The following is a 23,768-nucleotide window of genomic DNA, read 5'->3' as shown; positions in this document are numbered from 1 at the left end:
CGCAGTCAGAGCCGATGTCATCCATGCTTGCAAGGGAGGTGTGTCCGTCCCCAGAGTCCTTAGGCAGGGCCAGGAAGGTCCCACCGAGAAGCCAGAAGAGATGTGAAATCACCCCAAAAGAGTGGCGGCACATCTCCTCCCAGCTCCTCAGGTTTTCCGAAGCTATCAGCAATTTTGCTTGGTTCGCCGCGGGAAAACGTGAGAGGAACTCAGGGGGCACGGGGGGAGCTGCCAGGGAGAACGGCTCCGACCCGTCCGGCGCAAAGCAAGAGTATGTGCCCGGACCGTAAATACGAGGGGATTTACGGGTGGGCACTTAACCTGTCTTCATGGATCTACCGTCCTTCGGCAGGTCTGAATTTCCCAATCCTCGGATCAGGTCATTCAGCTCCGTCCATATCTCATCCAAGTCCCTAGAGAAGGGTAGGGAGAGGGAGGACGTAGGCGCACGCGTTCCCCTACTCACCTGAAGCGGGAGTCAGGAAAGGCGTGGCCTCCTGCCGTGGGGGGTCCCATTTCCCGAAGGATTTGCCGTCCGATTGCACTGACCGGAGGAAATCCTTCAGAGAGAGGATGGATTCGGTGAAGGAATAATCCCCCACTGCGCTTCCCTCCCCCACCTCCGAGGGGGTGGATGGACCCCTAGGGACAGTCAGGTTAGGCCCAGTGGGTCCTTCCCGACTGCCCTGGACAGTAGAGGGTCCCACCCTAGGGTGAGACTCCTCCTCGTACAGGATGCTCGAGTCCACAGAGGAGGAGTCATCCGGGTCTGAGTCCACGTCCATGGGACGCTGCCCGTCCCCTTCGGGCAAACCTAGCGGGACTGTCGGGGCCTGCACGGTCGTCACACCCGTGTCTCGCCTAACAACCCTGGGAACTCGGGCCGAACTCAACCCCAAGGGTGATATCAGACACAGGTAAGTCGGGGACGTCTGGGACAAATCCGGAGGTCCCGGGGCAGTGGGGAGGTGGCCCTGAGGGACCCTACACCCGCCACCACGTCGGAGAAAGACCGCGCCTCTCCAGCTGGGTTCACTGCTCCGGTGTCCAATCCTTGCACACAGCACAAGGCGACGACCGAGAGGAGTGGTGGCATGGCAAACATAAGGGGTGCGGATCATCTGCCTTCAGATTAATCCCGCACCCCCGAGCTTCCACACCAAAACACTTCAAAGAAGTACATGACATGATTCTTTGACCAATAGAGCAAAAAGGGGGGGTGCTAGGGTACTATACCAGTGGTATGCTCCGTAGCAGCCAAAATTGAAAAGAGGAAGTTGCATGGTTAGCGCTCGTATTTATAGAGATCGTGACGTCATCTGGAGCGTGACGTCACCCGCCACAGACGAGTGGTGTGTTGCCCCGAGCGCAGTGCAGCATAGCGCCAGTACCATATGGCTGGGAAAATCTTTACGTTTGTTTCCCGGTTTCGGGGGGTAACAAATTTCGTGTATTTTGTAAGTTTGGCTAATATGGGCAAATTGAAAAGAACTCATGATATTAGGAGTAAGTATTGTAATAAAAATAGATCTGGTGGTGTACTGGTGCCTTTTGGTAGTTTTGGAATTCTGAATAAAATATTTTTGGCATTTCCATGGCAACAAATTTGACTTAGCCTGAAATTGGTGATAGTGCTGCTTTCTGGAGCAGAACTTTAAAACCCTCTCAATACTCTCCTTCCACTTTTCTATATACACACCTAAATATTCTGTCAACGCTAAATAATGACATTGCTTTTAAGTATCGAACTGAGAAAGTGACTCAGTAAGAAGAACGTGTGGTGAAATAGTCAAATGAATTTATATAAACAGTTAAATCGGTAATCTAACATAAAAAACGCTTGCGCCTGTGAAATTTCAACAAAACATTAGAAAAATAGCTCACATCAAAGGCTACTCCGAGTAATCAGTCTTGAAATGTCGGACGCCTCACTGGTTGACACATAGCTGAGTAGATCTAGATCTTTAAAGGAGAATACGAGTGAATTGCAATAATTTGATGGGTGAAAGATAAAGTCATCAGAAACGTATTCCCAAATTTTCAATTAAAAATTATGTATAATTATGTTTTAATCGCGAAAACAGTTTCTGTAAATCTCAGCTTCAGCCATTATGCATATTTCGCTGGAACCCACGTGACCTTTCCGCTCGTGACGTCAAATGTGCCTGGATTCCGCCATATTGCCAAAGACCAAGCGCTACAGTAGTACAAATCGTGTTGTTTCTGTCGTTTTTTTAAATGGTACGATGGTGTATTCTGTTGCCTGGGCAACGGCATCATCGAACATGGGAAAGAACCACCATTTCTTCCGTTTTCCAAGTGAAATGAGAGATTTCGGCAGGAGAAATTCTCCGATCATTCTGAGTCGGATGCATATGAAAGAGACATGCACTCATGGGGTATGGAAATCCCCAAGCTAGGCTGACGAAGGAAAAAGTACCCACGAGATTCATTAATTATACTCCATCATTCCCTGTAACAACTTACTGTCAGTGGTATTTTTAACATAAATTAAATCAAGTCCGATTGCCAATCGAATTGCCCCCGCTACAAAATGACCCAGCAAATTTGGTCAAATTGCCCCAGTGGGGTAGTCAAAAAGCCCCAATTTATTTAAAATGAATAAATATAGGCCATAAATGCATAGTTTTGTCAACTTTGATATTATGTTCTTCATATAAAAGTATATACATAGTTATGAGTTTACTGATGGAACATTTATCAGAATTATTACTTCTTAATAACTTTTATATGAAGAACATAATATCATAAGAAGTTGACAAAAACTATGCATTTACGGCATATATTTAATCATTTTAAATAAATTTGACCAAATTAGAATGAATGACCAAATTTGCTGGGGCATTTTGTAGCTGGGGCAGTTCGACCTGGTACCCATGAGATATATATTATCAAAATCAGTAAGAAATTTCACATGAGCTTGAAAATGTTTCGCTATAACGTCCTTTTGGGTTTGGAGCCCTAAATGATGCAGACTACCCGAAACATTGCCGAATACGATGGCAAATCATGAAGTACTTGTTGCTTTCATTGTTTTCCATTTTGTCCAATTACGCACGTTGGCATCAGACTCGCTATTTGTCTGTAGTGTGTGCCATGAAAGTTGTTCTGTATTCTCAGTGGCTGACAAGATGCCATACTAAGGCTATGACCGAGTACCATAACTCTTTCCATAACCAAACAATGGGGAAACATTCGTTGTCCTGACTATTATTTTATAATTCACCAGTTTTCGGGGAATAACTTATCTGCGTCGCGAATATTATCTCTGCTTGACCAGGATGGGATCTTGTATCGAAACTTGATACTTTATTAATGAAAACTAGGATCCAAATTTTTCAACAAAATAATTTCAGTGTAATTTTTGAAGCAGATAATTGTTATTTTCCCTCGTCTGAAGCATAATTATTTTGTTTTTAAATCCCAGACACCCTACTGTCACCCATTTGACACAAAATGAACTGTAATCACATTTTTTTAAAAATAATTCTTAGTGACTGGTCATATATTTATAGGGGGTGAGTTTGCTGGCTGGAACTGTATGACATTTTGCTGACATAGTAATCTTGTTAAATGATATGGTTTAATTTTAAATTAATTTTGATCTCAAGCGGTGCCTCCGTTTCGCTTGATTCTTCTTCTTCATCTTCACTGGAAGATTGTCTTGCAAGATGTAAAATCAGATTGTATTGATACGGTCTAACATCCATTTCAGAAATGACATCAGGAACATCTTTTACTGCTTCAGAATCCACTGACACTGTTAAGTTGTGAGGTAAAATCAAAGAGGAAGCCATCAGCAACAGGCACTTACGACGTCATGTCACGTGATACCCCCTCTGCTCATTAACTGTCGGTTGTTTCCGTAATAGGCGGAAATACGAGTACGTTTTTGTGTTTTTATTGCTATTTTACAAACTTTTTGTTCAATTTTAATCATGGAATGTGACTTTTAGAATATCCTTTACAATATATCAAAATTTTGTTTTCGTTCTTGCAATACCCAACCCTAATATCTTTATAAACAAATGATGTTGGTATAAAGTGGCATATGTAATTTTATCATTGTGGCAGGAATTAAGGTAAAACTTTTGAACTGAAGTTAAATGTTCCCGTATGGGGACATTGGCAGGATCATCATTAAAATGAATGTATACACATAAACTGCATTAATAGATAAGAAAAGCAACGAATGGTCTGTTCAATTCTTATTTCGATTTATATAGTTGATCCTCTTTGATAAAGCCAATGAATTTATTTATGTTACTGAATTTTTGGTCCTTTTTGACAGCAATATGATTGGCAAGATTCAGGAAAAGCATGCCAAATATGCGAACCTTGCCTTTGAAATGTCTCGCTTGCATCCCAAGTACGCTGTTGTCAGGCTCCCCATTGTTCTTGGTGCCCTTGGTTTGGTACCTCCTGATCTCTTGGCACAGATCAGGAGAGTGTCTGGGTTCTCCACCGGGAGCACAGCTATTCTGACACTCTGGGTAATGCAGAAGGCTGCAGTGTTGGGGAGTCTACATATTCTCCGTAAAGTTCTTGGTGGCTTCGACTAGTCAGCGTTTCCTGTGAGAAGTCCCATTCGCCATCTGGGCTGCGTGTAGAGGGGGCAAGGGCCAGAAGCTGATGATAAGCCTTACCAGACTGAATGTGCCAGGATCACCCGAATTCTGTCTGCTGCATGCTGTCTTTAATCTGTCAAACATACTGATAATATATTTCTATAGCGCCTAATTTCCATCCATACAGGTTGCTCAGTGGCGACTTGTACAGGAGCTATAAGACAAAGCCATTCAGAATATTTTGAAAAGGTATGTATTTAAAAGAGTCTTAAAATGAAGTTTGTCAGAGACAGTCCTTATAGGAAGAGGTAGATCGTTCCACAGTAGAGGAGCTGAGGCAAAGAAGGCTCGATCACCCATTAATGATTTCGTGATTGGGATGGATAGGCGAGGATGGTCGACAGAATGGAGAGGACGGGTTGGTTGGTATATGCTGACACAGCTTCTGAGATGGTGACACGATGATTCATCATAGACAGTTTTCGGGCTGAAAGAAGAATCTTGTACTGACTCCTCAAAGGGCAGCCAGTGGAGGGCCTTAGGGGTCAGAGATAAAGGAATATGGAAGAAAAAGGAGTTGCAATAATCCAGTTGTGATGTGATGTGATATGAGTCTGCATAAGAAGTTTTGTCGTTTCATGGTCACGAAGATGGTGGATTTTACACTGATGTTGTGAATGTGGAAGAAGCAAGTTTTCCTAAAGTTCTTCATATTTTTTTTCAAGAGACATGCTGGATTAAAATATGATTCCGGGATTTCTTGCAGATGGAGTGGTTCCGACATTGCTGTTGCCAGTATTAAGTGACAGACCTGCAGCCACTTTCAAAACTGCTGTTTAGAACCAAGTAGTAATATTTAGAAATTTGGTTTTACTGTCATTTAATTTAAGAAAATTCACAGTCATTCAGGACTGACTGACTGACTGAGTTTGGTTTTACACCGCTTTTAGCAAAATTCCAGCAAGATCACGGCGGGGGACAGCAGAAATGGGTAGTCATCCAGGATCTAACCTCGCTCACACAGGCTTCAATTTGACTGATTCCAGTAGCGTTTTCAGATGGCTTTATAGATATGTAGATCTGATTGTTGTCAGAAGAGATGAAACATCAAACCTATTATATCACCTATTGGAAAGATATATATGCTGAAAAGCCAAGGCCCCAGAACTTAACCCTGTGGAACACCAACGTTAACTTTTGTCGGTAACCTTGACAACCAGAGTTTTTGGCAGACAAATAGGATTTGATCCAACAAAGAGCCTTACCTGTCATATCAAATATTTCCTCCAAATGAGAAAGCAGTATCGTGTGGTCTGTTGTGTAGAAGGTGGATGATAAATCAAGAAGGACCAGCAGGGTGACAGTTGCTGGTCCATTGCCCTCATGACGTTGTTATGGACATGAACAAGCGCAGTATCTGTGCAATGTTTTGATTTGTAAGCACACTGGAAGGGTTCCAGCAGGTCATTATTGAGTAGGCGTTTTTCAAGCTCCCGTGAAACAATTTTCTCCAAACAGTTTGAAATGAAAGACAGATTAGATACTGGCTGGTAGTTCTTTAACTCATCCGAATTTATATTGGCGTTTTTAATGAGAGCAGTGACGACTTCCTGTTTGGAAACTGGGAACCGTGGCATCCCTCAATGAACTGTTGACCACTTTGGACAATGAACTGATGAGACAATACAAGCTTGCTTTAAACAGCCAAGTTGGTATGGATTCCAGGCTAGAAGTTCCTTTAGCTTTGGATATAACCTGTCTTATTTCTTCTGGATAGGTTAAAGGTCACATGCAACGTAAAACACAACTTTGCAGATTCTAATACCTTTCGGTATGGACTTACAGATACAAATCATCAAAAATGCAAATTCAATTTATAAAGTTGAAAAATAACTCGATGAAAAAAAACCCTCGAAATCGGAGTTCAAACGATTCACTAAATTCAGCCCAGCGCTTGGGGTGAAAAGTGGTTTCAACAGCTGCGCTGGGCTGCGCTCATAGCACATGCACAGTGAAATAGGTTCGCGCAGCTTGGAAGCGGGATGTCCGGATTATAAGGTCGTGAGCAGGAGTAGTCTAATCAAAACAAATAGTATATAATCTACTCATTACATAAAAGAACCTTCTTAGGATCTAGATCTATTCAGCTACTAGTATGTGTCAACCAGTGAGGTGTTCGACATTTTAAGAAGGAAAACCTTCGCTGGCGGTGAATACTCGGTGAAGGCTTTGATTTGAGCTATTTTTCTCATGTTTTGTTGATTTTTCACAGGCGCAAGCTTTTTTTATGTTATGACAGTAGATTACCGATTTAACTGTTTATATAATTTCATTTGTCTATTTCACCACACGTTCTTCTTACCGAGTCACTTTCTCAGTTCGATACTTAAAAGCAATGTCATTATTTAGCGTTGACAGAATTTCTAACTGTGATATAGATATGCCTCTGTCACAGACAAAACTCAATGTCTGTTTTATTGACACCTGTGTGTCTGCCTGCCTGTCTGCTAATGACAATATTCAATACACAACTTCGATCACTGACCACATGCAATTTGAACTTAACACCTATCAGGCTATACACCATAAACAAAACGCATTGATTTATGGCCAAAGTTCTGTCTCTGTCACATTATGTAATTACACAGACAGGCAAGTGTGATACTTGTACACATGACATGTTATGATGTCTGTTGATTGCAAAATGTTATACACAAAAAATGAGCATGTATTTACAAAACCCAACATCTCTATATACACACACGCAATGAGCCGTGAGGGCATCGGCAAATAAACCAGCCAATGAAAGCCTTTGTTACACATAAGTGCCTGGCCACCCAATCTGACTGGGTTCGGTGTCCCGGGTGCTTCGTTTTGAGGGAAGTAAACCCAAGTACAAAATATTGCACTCTTGATTTGCGATCGTACGCTTATAATTTTGTTTATTTGTTTTTTCATAATCAGCAATGTTTATATGTCATGAATAAGTGATAATTGTGTTTTAATTATGTTTGATTTTTTGGTTGCATGTGACCTTTAAGGAGAGCTCGTACAAATGTGTACCACTGAAACATTCATTGAAAACCTGATTCTGCAGAGTACGTCTAATGTCTTAAGTAAGTTCTTGACCTATATCCCACGTCTGTTAGTACATATCGGCTGGAGTACAATAATTTGTACAATTTGTATCCCACTTCAAGAGCCTGCTCAATAGTGGTGCACCGATCGATCAAATAATCAGTTTATTGATCGTTAGACAATCAAACTTCAATTATCGATTTAAAAAAATTCAATCAATAACTCTGAATACTATCTTCAAGAATAACATGCATTGGTGTACATGCAAGATTTGTAAATACCTCCAGGTAGGCTCGGATCGCAGCCGTAATACCGGAAGTCAACTTTATTTATAGCTTGCCGAGGGAGCGGTCGTTTTCTTCTTGTGCAGGTAGTGGCTTGCAGCGTAACAGCAGTTTTAGCGTGGATGCATATATTATTTAGACCCATGTTTAATTACATGTTTGAATATGCAAGCATTGATGAAGGTTTCATAAAAGTAGTATGTTATGAAAATGTAGCTTTAAAAACAACATATACTCCTGAGAAAGATAACACGTGATCGAAACATGCGGTTTGATTGGCTGAGCAGACTCAACAAAATGCCTGCTCTCCCGCACATGTGTTCGCTTCGAGAAAACATTTTGTATTTGCGAAAGGCTCAATTCTCGTCAAATTCACAAACAAGGTTGGAAATGGATAGCTTTATTGATATTTGTCACATCTGTTCTTAGATCTATAGCCGTTCAATTCTGATTTCTGCATCGAAGTCGACACGTAGATCTTGAGTTCAACGTTTCTCAATTTTCACACACAATAGTTGACGGGCGTATCGTTCAGCTGTAAAAATTGTGATCTAAATTTATATTTGTTGTCAAATACTCCATGATTCTCAATATCCTTTCGTTAAAGTGTTTTTTAGTCCATTTCTAAGCAGAATGTGTTACGATCTCATGTCATATGGCAGATCTTTATTACAAGCAATCTTGTAGCAGTCCTCTCATCCAGCTGGTCTTGTGGCCATTAGTCCATACTTGTAGTCGATCATTTATCGATAATTGATCGACAGAAGACATCGATAATCAATTATGGTGTTAGAGGTCGATTCCCAACACTACTGCTCAACAAGGAATATAAAATTGTTTCAGTTGCGTTCTTTCAAGGTGCATACAAATGCTCATTTGGCTGCTGCTAAAGCTTTACTGACATTATTCCTGGCAGGTTTGAAGAGCTGTTGATGAATTTCCAATTTTGAAGACACCATTGTTTTTTCAGCTGCACGGCATATCTGTTTCTGCTTGCGGATGTCATCGTTATACCAGCCACAGCGAGGACGAATTACAACATAATTAGACTTCAGACGAGCATGCATATCCAATATTTGTGATAAGCAAGTAGTAAACACATCAGTCTTATCATCAACTCCACAAGAATCAAAGAGTGACTGTGGCATCTCAGAAGATCCTATGTCATTAGAAAACTGCCTGATGTCTATATTTCAAGTTTTCCTGTAGCTAATTTCTTTTCTCACTTGGTTTAGAGAGTTTGACTGAAGAGAGGGAACTGGATAAGTGAATGATCAGATATCTATTTGTCACAGAACATCAACGACATCCAGAATATCACAACTATCCTTGGTTATGACTAGGTCTAGTGTTTTACCTGATCAATTAGTTGGACCAGAGACGTGCTGTAGGAGATTGAAAGATGCAAGCATGTCACAAAAAGATTTAGCAAAGGAGTCAACACAGAATCAACATGGATTTTGAAATCTCCCATTAGAACCAGATGACCTGGTTCAAGGGCAATTTTGAGAAGGCTGGGCTAACATTCAGGAACACTTGCCACTTGATTTTGGTCGCTAAAATTTTGCGAAGGAAACCCATTCCAGCTGCCTTAGTGGAAGTAGCAATCAGTACCAATCTACTGAAATTTATATACGACCTCATCGTCATAATATATGTGATTGTTTAAGAAACATTTCATTACCTTGCTCATCCTGGAACATTCCTGCATCATTGATTTATGTGTTAAAGAAAGTTTTGTTCACTAAATTTCAAGAAATAAAAGATGTGTTGCAAAAATATAGTTTTGTTTCATTTTTCCCGATGATCCTGCCAATGTTCCCATATGGGAACATACCTGTATCCCTGGAACCGTTCGTGATAACACCATGACATTTTGGATATTTCTTAGTTACACCATTATGAGATTCTCCTGTAAATTTGAAGTGTTTCTGACAATGGTATCTAGTACCGGTATGATAAAGGTTAATTGGCACCGATTACTTCACAGTTTAAGGAGGGTAACTCAAGCCTGTTCATGTGAAGCCTACTGCAAAATGACTCAGTTAAGTCCATGTTATTGTTATTGCATAATGTTTGTATGAACTACCAGACTGTTGCCAGGTGGGTACCATTGGTACCTACATGGCAGTCATTAAGTCAGTACAAGTATTTTCAAGGTCCATAAATTCCAGCATAGAGCTGGAAAAAAACTATGTCGGAGACCCTCGGACTACAGGACCAAAAGTATTTCAGAATTCCAGGTAGAGAGCCAAAGGTGGTTCTGCAACATCTAGTGTCACAACCCATTGAACCGAAGGATCAAGCATGAAAATACATGCTTTAGATGTCATACAGATACAGGTTGACAGAGGTCCAGATTTCAGATGATTGGTGGCTAAAATGTAAGAATGGGGGAACTTATTTTGTGGTTCACTATATCTTCATTGTCTCCTATGCTCGGAAATGAAGACAGGTGAATCTCGTGTTACATCCAGTACTCACTCTCAGGTTCTATTTGGAACTGACAGAGACTTGCGAAAAAACACCAGATTATTGGTGCATTGAAGTAGAGCAGAGGTTACAGAGAATACCTTGCTAATTTGTCTCTGGGCAATAATTTGACAAGGGCACTATCATTAACGTTTAGATACTGTTCATAGTGCCCATCAACAAGATGTGTGTATTGCTTTTATTTAAAAATCTAAAAACACATATTCTCACTTAATTGTTACAAACCATAGTTTTGATCAGTTACAAAGGAATACAAACAACATGTATACTGGTATGTACAAATTATTTTATAGCAATTTTGTTTCAGGTGTATTTTGAGCGTTTTTTATTATTACACCTGTCGATATACAAGTGGGAGGGTTGGAAATGTTGATATGTCTTGCAAGACTATTTTGTTTTGATGATGTTTTTGTCATATTACATAATATGATAACTGGAATGTCTGATCGACTTGATAATATAAAGGCTGTGGTTATATAGCTGGAATATCATTAAGTGGAGCATTAACCGACAAACACCATCTTTGTTAGTAATATTGAACTAAAGATGTCATGTATATTTGATGTTTGCAGGTGGAGCTGATGGTCAGTAACCTGAACATCCAGGTAGGCAACCTGTGCCAGTTCCTTCCACAGGACCGTGTTGCAGAGTTTGCCAAAATGACACAGCAGGAGCTTCTTGAGAATACTCAGAAAGCGGTGGGTAACGGGCAATTTTTGAAAAGTATGTTAGCCAACCAGTTCATGTGGAATGACTTAATGAATATTCTCATAAAAGGATTTCGAGAGTGTGGCATAAACGAATGATGGGCAGATATGTTTACATGCCACTAAAATATCATACATGAGACATTGGTCTGCCATAATCATGCACAGTTAAAGGCATCTGTAAGATTAGCTGTCATAAACATAGGCTTCAGATAGTTATCATGCATGAAATCATTTTCCTATCCTACTCCTGAAAGCTATGAATCTAAACTAGTAGTGACATGATGCAAATGAGCTCCATTTCATAATTTGCTACCATTCTCTTCTCAGCCATCTGTCCCTCCATTCATCTTGGCAATTAACTTCACAAGGTTTTTATATCAATATGTGAATCCAAACTGCAGCTTAGGCTTGAGAGCAGTGAAATGGCACACGGTAATACCGGGAATGGACATTTGCTCCAAGCCATATCGACAATCCTGTCAGCAATAGGGACATGTGGACAGGTGTCCTGGGTTACATCACAGCCTCAAGACATTGAGGGAACCTCCATTCCTGTGGTTAGAACAATGATTTCAAGGTTAGACTCTTTCAAAAATCCAGGTATTCTTAAGCACCCTTCAACAATACCATCAAGTTGATTGGTAGAGAAGTGGAGATGGAACTTTTGTGCCGCTTTCTGTTAAAGCGGTCTCTTCAGAGGCTGGCATGGCTCAGTCCTAACAACCTAAATCTTAGGAAGGCCAGTCAATCCAGAAATAATGAATTTTGTGGCAAAGGAGGCATGAAAAAACATGGGTACAAGGGACAAAATATTAAGTTATCAGCCACAGTTATGACGGTTGTCACCATTAACCATCAACCAGAGGTCAGTGATGAAGGAGATTCAGCTCTTGGACTGGACCTCTGTACAATCATGTCGCTTTGGATCAGTGAAACTTAGAACTACTGCCCCCAGTAGTCCCTATTTTTGATTTGCCAGAAGGCAGAGAACATGGTCTCTTTGCAAACAAGTGGTTGGTATTTGACAACCCATTTGTGTCCAACTGTCTCAGCGTTGGGTATTATCTCATCTCCATTCAGCATGAGAATTTACCAGTGTAGTTGACAACTCGGAGATACCATTTTTTGGAAGAAGGAGACTTTACATCAGTGACCTTGAATTTCAAGTACTGATCTGGGTGATCACACATTGGAGAGAAATGATTCAAATCATGTAGCTCATATTTCATTTGATGAAAGTCCTGATATTTCAAGATAGACTTAACGAGATCAGGGTCTGTGAATGACCTACTAAAATACTGTCGGAAATGCTAGAAAAATGCTTTTTGAGTCATATTTAAAATTCAGAGGCATTACAGTTACTTAAATAACAAATATCACTTTAAGAAACATCTACCTAATGTAGACCGAGGGAATAAATTTTGAGACATGCCCTAAAATGTGTTTTTACTGATGAAAATACCAAAAACTTAGAAAAATAAGGGGTAGTGGGACGTTATTTGATACAAACATTAACTGCCTGTGTTACGTCATCAGCATGCACGGTATCGACAGGTGAAATTGACACCTGAGCACAAGCTCGGGGAAGGGGTTATCTCAATAGATGTTTCCTTCAAAATGTTGAATATGTGTACGTATACCGTAGTATACGTATCAGTTATGTGAGGGATCATTTGTGTATGTGTGTTTGTTTTGAAATATACATGCGAATTACTGTACATTGGAAAGAATCCTATCACTTGTGTTATCTTATCGATTGATTGTAGAAATGTGCAATGTTTAATTAATAAATGTTTTGCATGTCAACAGTATATTTCATTGCAAAAATATGGATGTAATTCAGTCAGTTTAATCTAGTTGTGAACATTGGCCAAAGATTTATCGAAGTCACTGGTGTAGCTTCTTTAGAATATATATATTCTTCTTCTCCTAAAGTTTGTACTCCCTTGTCAAAGTTGTCAAGGATGGTTTTACGTCCCGGTTTTGCTTTTGAGCGGTCCCTGTCTTGTCTGATCTGTTTACAATATTGTAAACTTGTTGGTAAGACATACCAACACCTCTACAAGTTCTGTATTAAACCATTTCTATACTAATGAAAGGTTTACCTCTGTCTTTTTTCAAGCACAACAAACTTATAAACCTTTGCAACAATCGTCTGCAAATAGTTGGCCATAGTGGAGGCTGTGATAAAGATGTGTATGCATGACGGGAAACTTATTTATCAAGACTTAACATTTATATTAACTCTTTCAACACCAGTCAACCAGAGGCATTTACTGCCATGACACCGAGTTCCCAGAGACCCTGAGGTCATAGATGAAGCCTATGTTTATGAAGGAAATTATAAGCTTGTAAAACGTTATTGCTACTACATCCCATACACCTTTTAAAAGATCTAATCCTACTGTTGATAAATATGAAGTTTATTTTTATAATATTATTCAAATAATACAACTACAACTTAAATAAATGTATTTTTGAATGAAAATGCAAGCTTACATTTATAACGTCCAGATAAACCACGAAAGAAGCAAAAACTATGGCGATTTTTTTCCATTTGTGACATGTGATAACATGCCCGTGCCTTTTTCTTTTATATTTTCATTTTTACGTCATCAGAAAATTATTATAAAAAGATTTCTTAAATAATATGTATGGTCGCCTATTTCCCGATATCTGTGGCTTTCCCTCGGTAACATGACATAACAACGGAAAATACCTCCGTTTTCGAAGCTTCGTGTGCATAACATGCGAGGCGAATCGTTTGATGTCGGGCATCGTTCGAAAGCTCTGAACATCAACAATATCACTGTACCCTTGCCAAGAGTATTTTCACAGTTGTAAGAAGCGATTTTATTGGATAAAGATTGGTTTCTAATGACGCTTTTTCGCCACAGTCTGTTATAAGGGTCGTGATTGGTCAAAATCAGACACGTGACCTGAGGCAGCCAATCATATTACAGCAATGGATACCGTCCTCGTAAACGAAAACCTTCAGATTTAGACAAAAGTTTTGGGTAAAATAATGCTATTCTGAACATATTAAGCAAGAAATCGCTACCTGTACGTAAATTATGGAACTTATTGGACGTATCGTGCTAGGTTATGACCTATGACAAAAAGGCTTCATGTATATATTTTCGCATTAAACATCGTGTCCGAGCGTGAAGATTGAGGCGGCGAGAGCCGAGATGTCACTCGTCAGTGACTTGACTTGCATTACATGATCGCACAAAAAGATGGAAATAGTAATTTTATATGTCCGTTTGACAACTTTTATGAATGCTGTTGTTGATTTTATTCATTAGTTCATTCAATTTATTTAATGAATTCCTCGAAACATCGTTACTTTGCTCTTTGACAATGTTGTTGTAGACCCGCTGCCGAAGCATGTGTCCGAGAATCGTTGTTTTCAATAACATTGCGAAAAATAGTTTATAATTTTAATTCTGCTGATAATATATGATAAATTGAAATTTAATAAGTGTTTTCAGACATTGTAAAATGTGATAGATTTAATATATGAATCATAAGTCAGGTAGGTTCCTAAAATTATGTCTCATTTTGACGTGACTACTGCCTGGCCGCTTAATCGGCCTCCGGTGTCTGGGGACTCATAACGTTGTGGCCGCTTAAGCGGCCTGCGGTGTTGAATATGTCTTCAAGAAAGAAACGATAATTAAGTAAAGTAACACAAACATTCAACATTTATTTGTTTAAGAAAAACGTTAATTTATATTTTTACACCACCTGTATTATTAGCATAAATGTAAGGACTATTTCAGATTTCTGTTGTTGAACTCTGAAAAAATCTGAAGTTGTTGTTTTGGTACCAAATTCTCTCCTGTAAACTGCCCTTTAAATCCATGGGAATGTTAAATCAATTGAAATTAAAATTAGGTACACTATATGTGAGTTGATATATTGACAACATAATACATTTATCACCTTTGTAAAGATATTAAGGCAAAAAAGCATTTTTCTAGTATTTCCGACAGTACTTTAGTTATGTGTTGATACATTTTCTCTTGGGATTCAAGCTCGAGACAGACACATACCAGTTATTAGAAATGAGATTCCTGATGTGCTGTCATTAATAATCGTTATTAATCATTGTTCACCTCCAAAACCCCCGTGGGTTTCCAAATAGTCTCCCATTTGCTGCCCCTCAGCAGTGAAGATGATATCAGCCTGTGAGGGACAAGGCTGTAACAGCTATGGGTGCCTGGCATGAGCCTGGCGATGTCAAAGCTTAACATTGGAATTTACTACTAAAGTACTGTCGGAAATAGAAAAAACCCTGTATTTTCTCATTTATCTCTACAATTTATGTAGTTGATATGTGAAAGTGTGAAATATCTGTTAAACTAAGTTCGGCCTAACTACAGTCTCAGTGGTAGGGAGATAGGAAACGTAGAAAAAGGACTTTACTGAGGAGAGATTAGTGCAGAAATGAGCAATGCGGGTTTTTTCTAAGTCCAAAACGACTTCTTTGGAACAGACCATGGCTTTATGCAAATTAGTGTGCGACGATATTGTATTCCAAAGGACACTTTTTAAATGCCCAATTTGAAATTAGACGTAGCTTCATTATAAACGATAGCCGACGTAAAAAAATAATAACTTTCATGCTGAAACTATTAAGGATGAAGCTACCATGGAGTCACACTGTCACTATAAAAAGAAACAGATAGGAGGGGTCGTCTCAAAAGCAAAACGGGTGCCGCAGTTGGGTCGGGCTGGGGGATAGAGATATCAGCTAAGATAAAGTAATCCTTTAGGGCAGTTATACTGGAGAAGTACATGGCATGTCATAACAATTTAGAAATAATATCCAGTCCTGTCGATCTTCGGGTGGTCATATGTCCCCCGCCGTGATATTGGCGGAATATTGCTAAAAGCGGCGTAAAACTAAACTCAGTCAGTCAGTCGGGTGGTCATGCCACCTATATATTTTGAGACATTTAATACGATGAGTTATGGTACGATGGTTATCAGGTATCATACTCTTTTACATATCTCAACATAAACTTTATGAAAGAAAGACACGTAAGATGTTAATCAATAGATAAGACATAGTCAACACACATGAAAAAACACAAAATATCTTTGAGATGACCCCTTGTTCCTGTAGGCAGCACATGCATTTCAAGCCAGGTGAGTCGACAGTCCGTTGTCATACCTTGCTGAGCGACCTAATTGCCATGTATAGTCTGATCTATTGTTATCCCCCTCAACGCGTTTTGCGGGGGGTATTAAAATGGACTCCGCCCGTGCGTCGTCCGTCCGTCCGTCTGTCCCTCAGTGCACATTTGTCTTTTCCGGAGCAGAACTCTAAAACCGTTTACTATTTCTTCACCAAACTTGGCACATAGATAGATCTGGTGGTGTACTGGTGCCTTTTGGTAGTTTTGGATTTCTGAATAAACTAGTTTTGGCATTTCCATGGCAACAAGTTTGGCATAGACTGAAATTTGTGATAGTGCTCCTTTCTGGAGCAGAACTTTAAAAAACCTTTCAATACTCTCCTTCCACTTTTTTATATACACACCTAAATATTTGACATAATCATAACTCGTAGACATAATCATGAAGAGTATTTTTCCATTGCGGGGGATATTGATGACTTTGTCTTCTTGATTTCAGCAGCTATTCGTATTTTTTCTAAATTTTGTCCGATTTTACGAGTAAACATGCTATTCTGGATATCCTATTACGCATCCCACTGAATGCCAAGACAAGCCGAGTGGGTTATTTCGACATATGCTATTTGCAGTTGTGTAAATTTTAGGGATACAGAGTAACAGCCTAAAAAACAGTTTTTTCTATTTCTGACAGTACTTTAGAATAAACATGTGCCTTATAGTAAATTACCAACAACCCTTTCACTTCATACTTTGATGACTAAAGAGATTAATTTGATTAGCATATATGAAACATCAAATTTTACTTATATTCTGAATATATAATCTTCAGCAAAGAGATGTCAGCATCAGATAAGTGGACAACCCTAGTCCTGCACAGCATGGTGTCAGGGGAGTGGGGAGGGGGCATTTTCCCAGCCTGCCTGAAATATGAAACCCTGAATGAAACATTTCCCCAAGCCAAGGCTTGTTTCTATGGAAACGCACCTCATCTGGCCACCTGACTGACACAGTGGGAAATTTCATGGAATGTACTTGAATACTACATTGCTTTGCATCTAAGGACAGCTTTGACAAGGCAAGGAGGCCACACCCCATCTGTGTATAGGTTTGAACCCCGGCCTTTAAGAGTCATGGTCAAGGGTATTAGTGAGCCTTGCTCACACTTTTGGCTTCCATTCTGAATTGTATTTGTGTACTGGTTGCACATTTCTATCACATGAAACTCTGGGAGTAACCCACACCATATATTTTGTCCTTAGGTGAGTGAAGACCTGTATGAGCTCCACCAGAAGCTGAAGGAGGCTAGGAAGGACAGTCGACAGATGGAGCAAAGCTGTGAGAGTGTTGAGGGGCGCCTTCAGCAGGAGCAGCAAAAAAACTCGCGACTCGAACAGGATGTGAAAAATTTTGAAGAACGTCAGATTCATCTTGAGAAAGTCAGAGTTCTAAAAATGAAAAGACCCTGGGTGGTAAGTCAGTATGTATATTTGAAGGAAGTATTGGTATGTGTTGGGAGGAATTGTAGATGTTTGGTTAATGTCATGATTTACCAACAGAGCAAGTAAGGACAACATTTATCCTTCTTATTATCCCCGCGTTTTGCGGGGGGGTATTAAAATGGACTCCGTCCGTCCGTGCACATTTGTCTTTTCCGGAGCAGAACTCTAAAACCGTTCACTATTTCTTCACCAAACTTGGCACGTAGATAGATCTGGTGGTGTACTGGTGCCTTTTGGTAGTTTTGGAATTCTGAATAAAATATTTTTGGCTTTTCCGTGGCAACAAGTTTGACTTAGCCTGAAATTGGTGATAGTGCTCTTTTCCGGAGCTGAACTCTTAAACCGTTCAATGTTTCTTCACCAAACTTGGCACCTAGATAGATCTGGTGTTGTACTGGTGCCTTTTGGTAGTTTTGGATTTCTGAATAAAATATTTTTGGCATTTCCATGGCAACAAGTTTGACATAGACTGAAATTTGTGATAGTGCTCCTTTCTGGGGCAGAACTTTAAAAACTTTTCAATACTCTCCTTCCACTTTTTTATATACACACCTAAATATTTGACATAATCATAACTCATAGATTTCATAGACTCATAGACTTCATCATGAAGAGTATTTTTCCATTGCGGGGGATTTTGATGACTTTGTCTTCTTGTGGTTTAGGAATATGAAGAAAAGAGAAAGCAGTATTTAGAAGAGAAGAAACTGCGTGATGAGAAGGAAGAAGAAGTAAAGCAGGCAAGATCACAGCATGAACCACTCCAAGAGAAAATGGAGACAGCAAAGAGGGCAAAAGATGACTTTGATGCACAAATGAAAAAAAAGGTAAACAGTTGGTATGAATGCTCAGCAACAATTGAATAATTCATTGTGATTTTTTTATCTAAATTGTGAGCTCAGCTGGTTGTTAGATTGTTTCAGAATCCAGTTTAGAGCTCATTATATACTACTCAACAAAAAAGAGTTAAGGACCACCCCGATTTGCAAAATTAAGTATTTTTCCTTATTCTGACCATGCAGTAACTCATCACTTTCTCCATTTTCGCCCAATAGGACGGTTGGGAGGAAAATTCCCCTGTACAACAATCCAAGCTAATCCTCTTATATAATGAGCCATCCATCAAAATTAATGCTTGGATATTCTTCATATAACCTTGGGACATCGCAACCATGGATTGTTTTTCATAATTATCCTTTAACTCTTTCAACACCTTTTATGGCTTTTACTGCCAAGACACTGAGTTCCAAGACACTCTGTGGTCATAGAAGAAACCTACGGTTCTAAAAATGCTATTGCTACTAGATCTCGTGCACCATTTGAAAGGTCTAATCCTCTTTTGATAAATATGAAACATTTTTTTATCATATTATACAAATAATACAACTACAACTTAAGTAAATTTATATTTAATGAAAATGCAAGCCTACACATTTGTTATGTGTGGGTAAACCTTGAAGGAAGTGAAAACTGCGGTGTTTTTTTCCATTTATAATATATCATAATATCCCCTTACCTTTTACTTTTATATTTTCATTTTATGCAATCCAAAACTTATTATGAAAAGATTTCTGAAATAATATGTATGGTCGCCTATTTCCCGATATCAGTGGCTTTCCGCTCGGTAGCATGACACAACAGCGTGAAATACCTCCGTTTTCGAAGCTTCGAAACTTGCGAGGTGATTCGTTTGATGTCGGGTATCATTCGAGGATTCTGAACATCAGCAATACCACCGGAACCTTGCCCAAGAGTATTTTCACAGTCATAATTCATATTACAGCAATGGATACCATACCTGTGAACAAAAACTTTTAGCATTTTAGGTTTTTAGCATGTTAACCTGCATGTTAAGGCACTCGCCTTCATTGACGAACCAATCAGAAGTGTAGGGCCGCTCTGAAGTGCTGAACTGTGTGTGAGCGGCAGACTGGAGTGAACACTTGACCCATACAATATCGGCACACTAGAGGGAAGTGTACCACCGAATGGAAGCGGTGCGCGGGCGGACAAACTGATAGGGATTGTTGAGCTGGATTCATTGTTTCTGTGTACTGGCAAACAAGTCCTGGAGACAAGCAATAAATTCACCTGGTTAAATTATTTCCTCCAAATAGGCAATAAAAATACCGACAACTGTTAAGATTTAAGGAAACTACCGTGTAAATTCAATCTGCACCATATGCGATACGCATATGGAATTCTGTGTCTATATTTAGTAACAACTCCTAGTGATTATTGTCATTGGCTGGATGCCTCGCTTAGCCTCGACCCAGATGAGAGGCATTTTGGCGTGAGGCTATAATGTATCAGAAAGCAATACTCTATCGGGGCCAGTAGTAGAAAAACTTAAAGATAGGAAATGAATAATTAAGTGACCGTTCATAATTTATGGCCTGTGGGTCATGATGATTTTAAGAGTGGGGTGGGTCACCATTTTGTTCTGGGGAGGTGTGTGTGTGTGGGGGTGTCAACAATTGTGTACACATATATGGGGGTGGGGGTGGGTGTCTGCAATTTTGTACATAAATATATTAAAGAATTAAGCTTAAAAATTATGGAAAGGGGCAAAGGGCAATGATTTTGTACATGATATGCAGGGGGGGTGGGGGTGGTCATTCACATTGTACATGCTTCTTTACAAAAATCATCATTTACAAAAATCATCGTTTGAAAATGGCGGCTTCAAAGCAGATGACGCTTTCTGGGCATTTTGGTTCTTAATGAAAATAACAAGTGAACGAGAAAGAATTATCAACTTCCAGCTAAACAGTCTGTGAAACAAAATTTAAAAAGTTCAGAAAATTCAACACCGATTGGAAAGAGGAGTTTCCATGGCTCCGGTAAGCCAATCAAAAGCAGGTGTTATGTTTTGTCGAATTTGTGAGTCTGCGACTAAAATAAATGGCTTTACAAAAGGCTGTATCAATTTTTAAAAATCTGCCCTTAAAGAGCACCGTGACAGCGTTAGCCATCATAAAGCAGTGGTTCGTTTATCTCAGAAAAAAGCTATGGAATCTCACATTAGTGATATTCAGACGAAAAATAATGATGATATTCTTTCGTTGCAACAACATACATGATGAGTGATGTTTTGCTGCTTATGGAAAAGCTAGTGACTGTTTTCTAGAGAGAAGTTCTAAATCTGGCAATCATCAGACCAATAGTGTCAACTAAGGAATCACTCCAAGATTTGATTAAAGAAAAGGGGGAGAATGAAAAGTTCCTTGAAGAGAATATGAAAGAGGGAGAAAGTCAATTCCGAGGAATAAAAATCATGTATGTGGACAAACGATCAGTGGAAGCCTACAATACAATGAGGACATGCTTTGTTGAAGATCTTGTAAATTCCCTGGATAAGAGATTCCCTGAGAAATGTCTAGACCTTCTGCAAGCGTTGGACAATGTCTTAATCCTAACAAATATGTGCAACTCGGGAGAATTTAATCAGACATGTACAGTATTACATTTACCATTCATATATATAAAGAAATAGGTATTTAGAAACACTTTAGACTTCATTTGTATGCTCTTGTTAACTATGTATAGTTATATATTGTATATGGGCCCTTGGCCTCGTTACAAATAAACTCCTTTTTGACTTTTGACTTTGACTTGACAAATGTCCTGACACAAGAGAAGATCTAGCTAATTACAAAAGAAGATCTAGCTAATTACAGTGGGGATTCCCTTACGGTGCTATTAGATCACTTCTGCCCTGTGATTGGTCAAGACAACAATGACATCATGACGCCATATATCGACTGGGATCGTTCGATGGCGTGAGTTCCTGCAATTCAAACGTGTCAATTCTGGCATTGGAAGTGGCAATTTTGACATGACTTGCAAAGTTCTGATAACTGAATATGCTGACATCTTCCCAGACTTCAGTACTCTCACTGAAATTGCGCTCACAATACCGGTGAGTAGTGTGCCTGCCAAGAGGGGATTTAGCTTGCAAAGTAGAATCCACACTGCAAGAAGAAACTGTCATGCGCAGCACCGTATGAACAATCTCATGATTCTCAACATGCATGCTAATGATCACTTCGACTACGCGAGAGCAGCAGAACTATTTAGTAAAAAATAAAAAAATTGAAAAGTGTAATTAACATTTGATAACTGTACAAGTACTGCCAAACAAACTGTTGTTGTTTAGTTTTGATAACATGACGTCATTTCACATTTTATGTTTGAATGCAATTTGATACGTTTATTCTTAGTAAAAATGAAATACAAACACACACATGTTCATATTGTTATCTTTATTACCATGAAAAAAGAAGTGGACTGGTAAAAATAATAAGGGACTGGTTCATTTGAGGCTTACCAGTCCCATGGACTGATAAATTTGAAAATCACCGGAAACACTTCGGATATCATCTCTGGAGTTGGAGGGATCGCCGTAGACAAGCTCACACTACAAGAAGTCAGTGAAGGCATGTTAATTGCTGAGCCAGAATATAGAGACACATTGCCAGAAGTGCTGACATTACCGTATTGGGTGTTTGAGATATTGTCACTAAAGCTGTCTGTCGGGACTGTGACGGCATGGTATGAAGTACTACCACCCGAGGGGGGGGAGTCAGTCTGTCTTGATACTGGACTCGATGTCTGGGGCTGGAATAACCGGCGTAAATTCTCGCTGAGGTAAGAATCCGATGCAGCATCGAGAAAATCTTCGTACGGTGATGTAGAGGATCGGCAAGCTGTTTTGTAGGGACGATCTCGCTTCGAATGTTTGGACCATCGGAATGCCTCTTGTGCCCACTCTACTTTATGCGGTGAATGCTTCATCGTCCAAATTGCAACAATATGAGCAACGGTGAGACCAGTCACACCATCCAATACAGTCAACACATAGTGTGTGAGGATCAGCGGCAGAAAAATTACTTCTGCCTTGGTCACAGTGTTTTCTCTTTCTGGAAAATCGATTACTTTTCCCCATGATGAAAATTAGAGACAGACAGACCATGACACACATCCACCTCTGTAGGCGACAAAAGAGAATGACAGTAGTGGGACGTCAGGTGACCGTCTTAGCGCTTAGCACACTTCACATGAAGGTCAGGTGACCAATGCATGGAAATTGATATGTGCACTTTTTTCGCTGATAAAACAGCACATGCTTTATGATGAAAGGTGATAAAAACTAATCAGAACACATTGTATTATTTTTACACTTTTTTGGGGGGTCATTTGTCACAATATACCGATTATTTATCAAAAAGGATTAATTTCGTGAAAATTCATGGTTTTTCATGATTATCTCTAGCTTTCTGAACATCATAATATTTACTTGTTACTGACGGAAACCTACTGTAAGCAAATGTGAATTCAACTCTCTTGTAATATTGATTTTGTAGGCATACAGGTCATTTACCGTACTTTACCCTTCCCTTGCTGATGCTAAAATCACAAAGACTCTGTGACATATCGCAAAGTTTCCGTCGCAAAAATCACAAAGACTCCACTCTCACTGTGACCAAGTTCCCTACCAGTGGGAGAGAGGCCAGAAGTTTTGATTCAACTTAGCCTACAGCACGTTTCCACGCCATAGTCTAAGTACGAGAAAAGTGCATACCATGAAATTGGAGAAGTATATGAATATAAAATTTATAGTTAAAATTTCCAGTTTTGCTCATTGACAGCTTAGAAGTGGACCCGTTGCCGAAGCATGTTTCCAGGAATAGTTTTTTTTCAATAACATTGTGAAGAATAGTTTATAATTTCAAAATCTGTCAATATTATATGATCAATACATTGTTAAAAATTCAGACATTGTTAAAAGTGATAGTATTTATATGTCAGGTAGGTTCAAGATATTATTATCCCCCGCAACACGTTTTGCGGGGGGTATTAAAATGGACTCCGTCCGTCCGTCCGTCCGTGCACATTTGTCTTTTCCGGAGCAGATCTCTAAAACCGTTCACTATTTCTTCACCAAACTTGGCACATACATGGATCT

At 39.4% G+C, this 23,768-nt stretch overlaps 1 protein-coding gene across 1 annotated transcript in view; it reads left to right on the top strand.

Moving 5' to 3' along the window:
• The window catches only part of LOC124278117 (structural maintenance of chromosomes protein 5-like), a 387,080-nt gene that overhangs the window by 48,714 nt on the left and 314,598 nt on the right, over positions 1-23,768 (top strand). The window contains exons 4-6 of the mRNA XM_046713865.1: positions 11,017-11,142; positions 17,561-17,770; positions 18,466-18,627. Coding sequence (XP_046569821.1) covers positions 11,017-11,142; positions 17,561-17,770; positions 18,466-18,627 — 498 coding nt within the window. The remainder of the gene's footprint in view (positions 1-11,016; positions 11,143-17,560; positions 17,771-18,465; positions 18,628-23,768) is intronic.

Source organism: Haliotis rubra, unplaced genomic scaffold (genome assembly GCF_003918875.1).
Source record: "Haliotis rubra isolate DU_JTF1 unplaced genomic scaffold, ASM391887v1 Scf231, whole genome shotgun sequence".
Taxonomy (NCBI): Eukaryota; Metazoa; Mollusca; class Gastropoda; order Lepetellida; family Haliotidae; genus Haliotis; species Haliotis rubra.
This window is presented reverse-complemented; position numbering and strand designations above follow the sequence as displayed.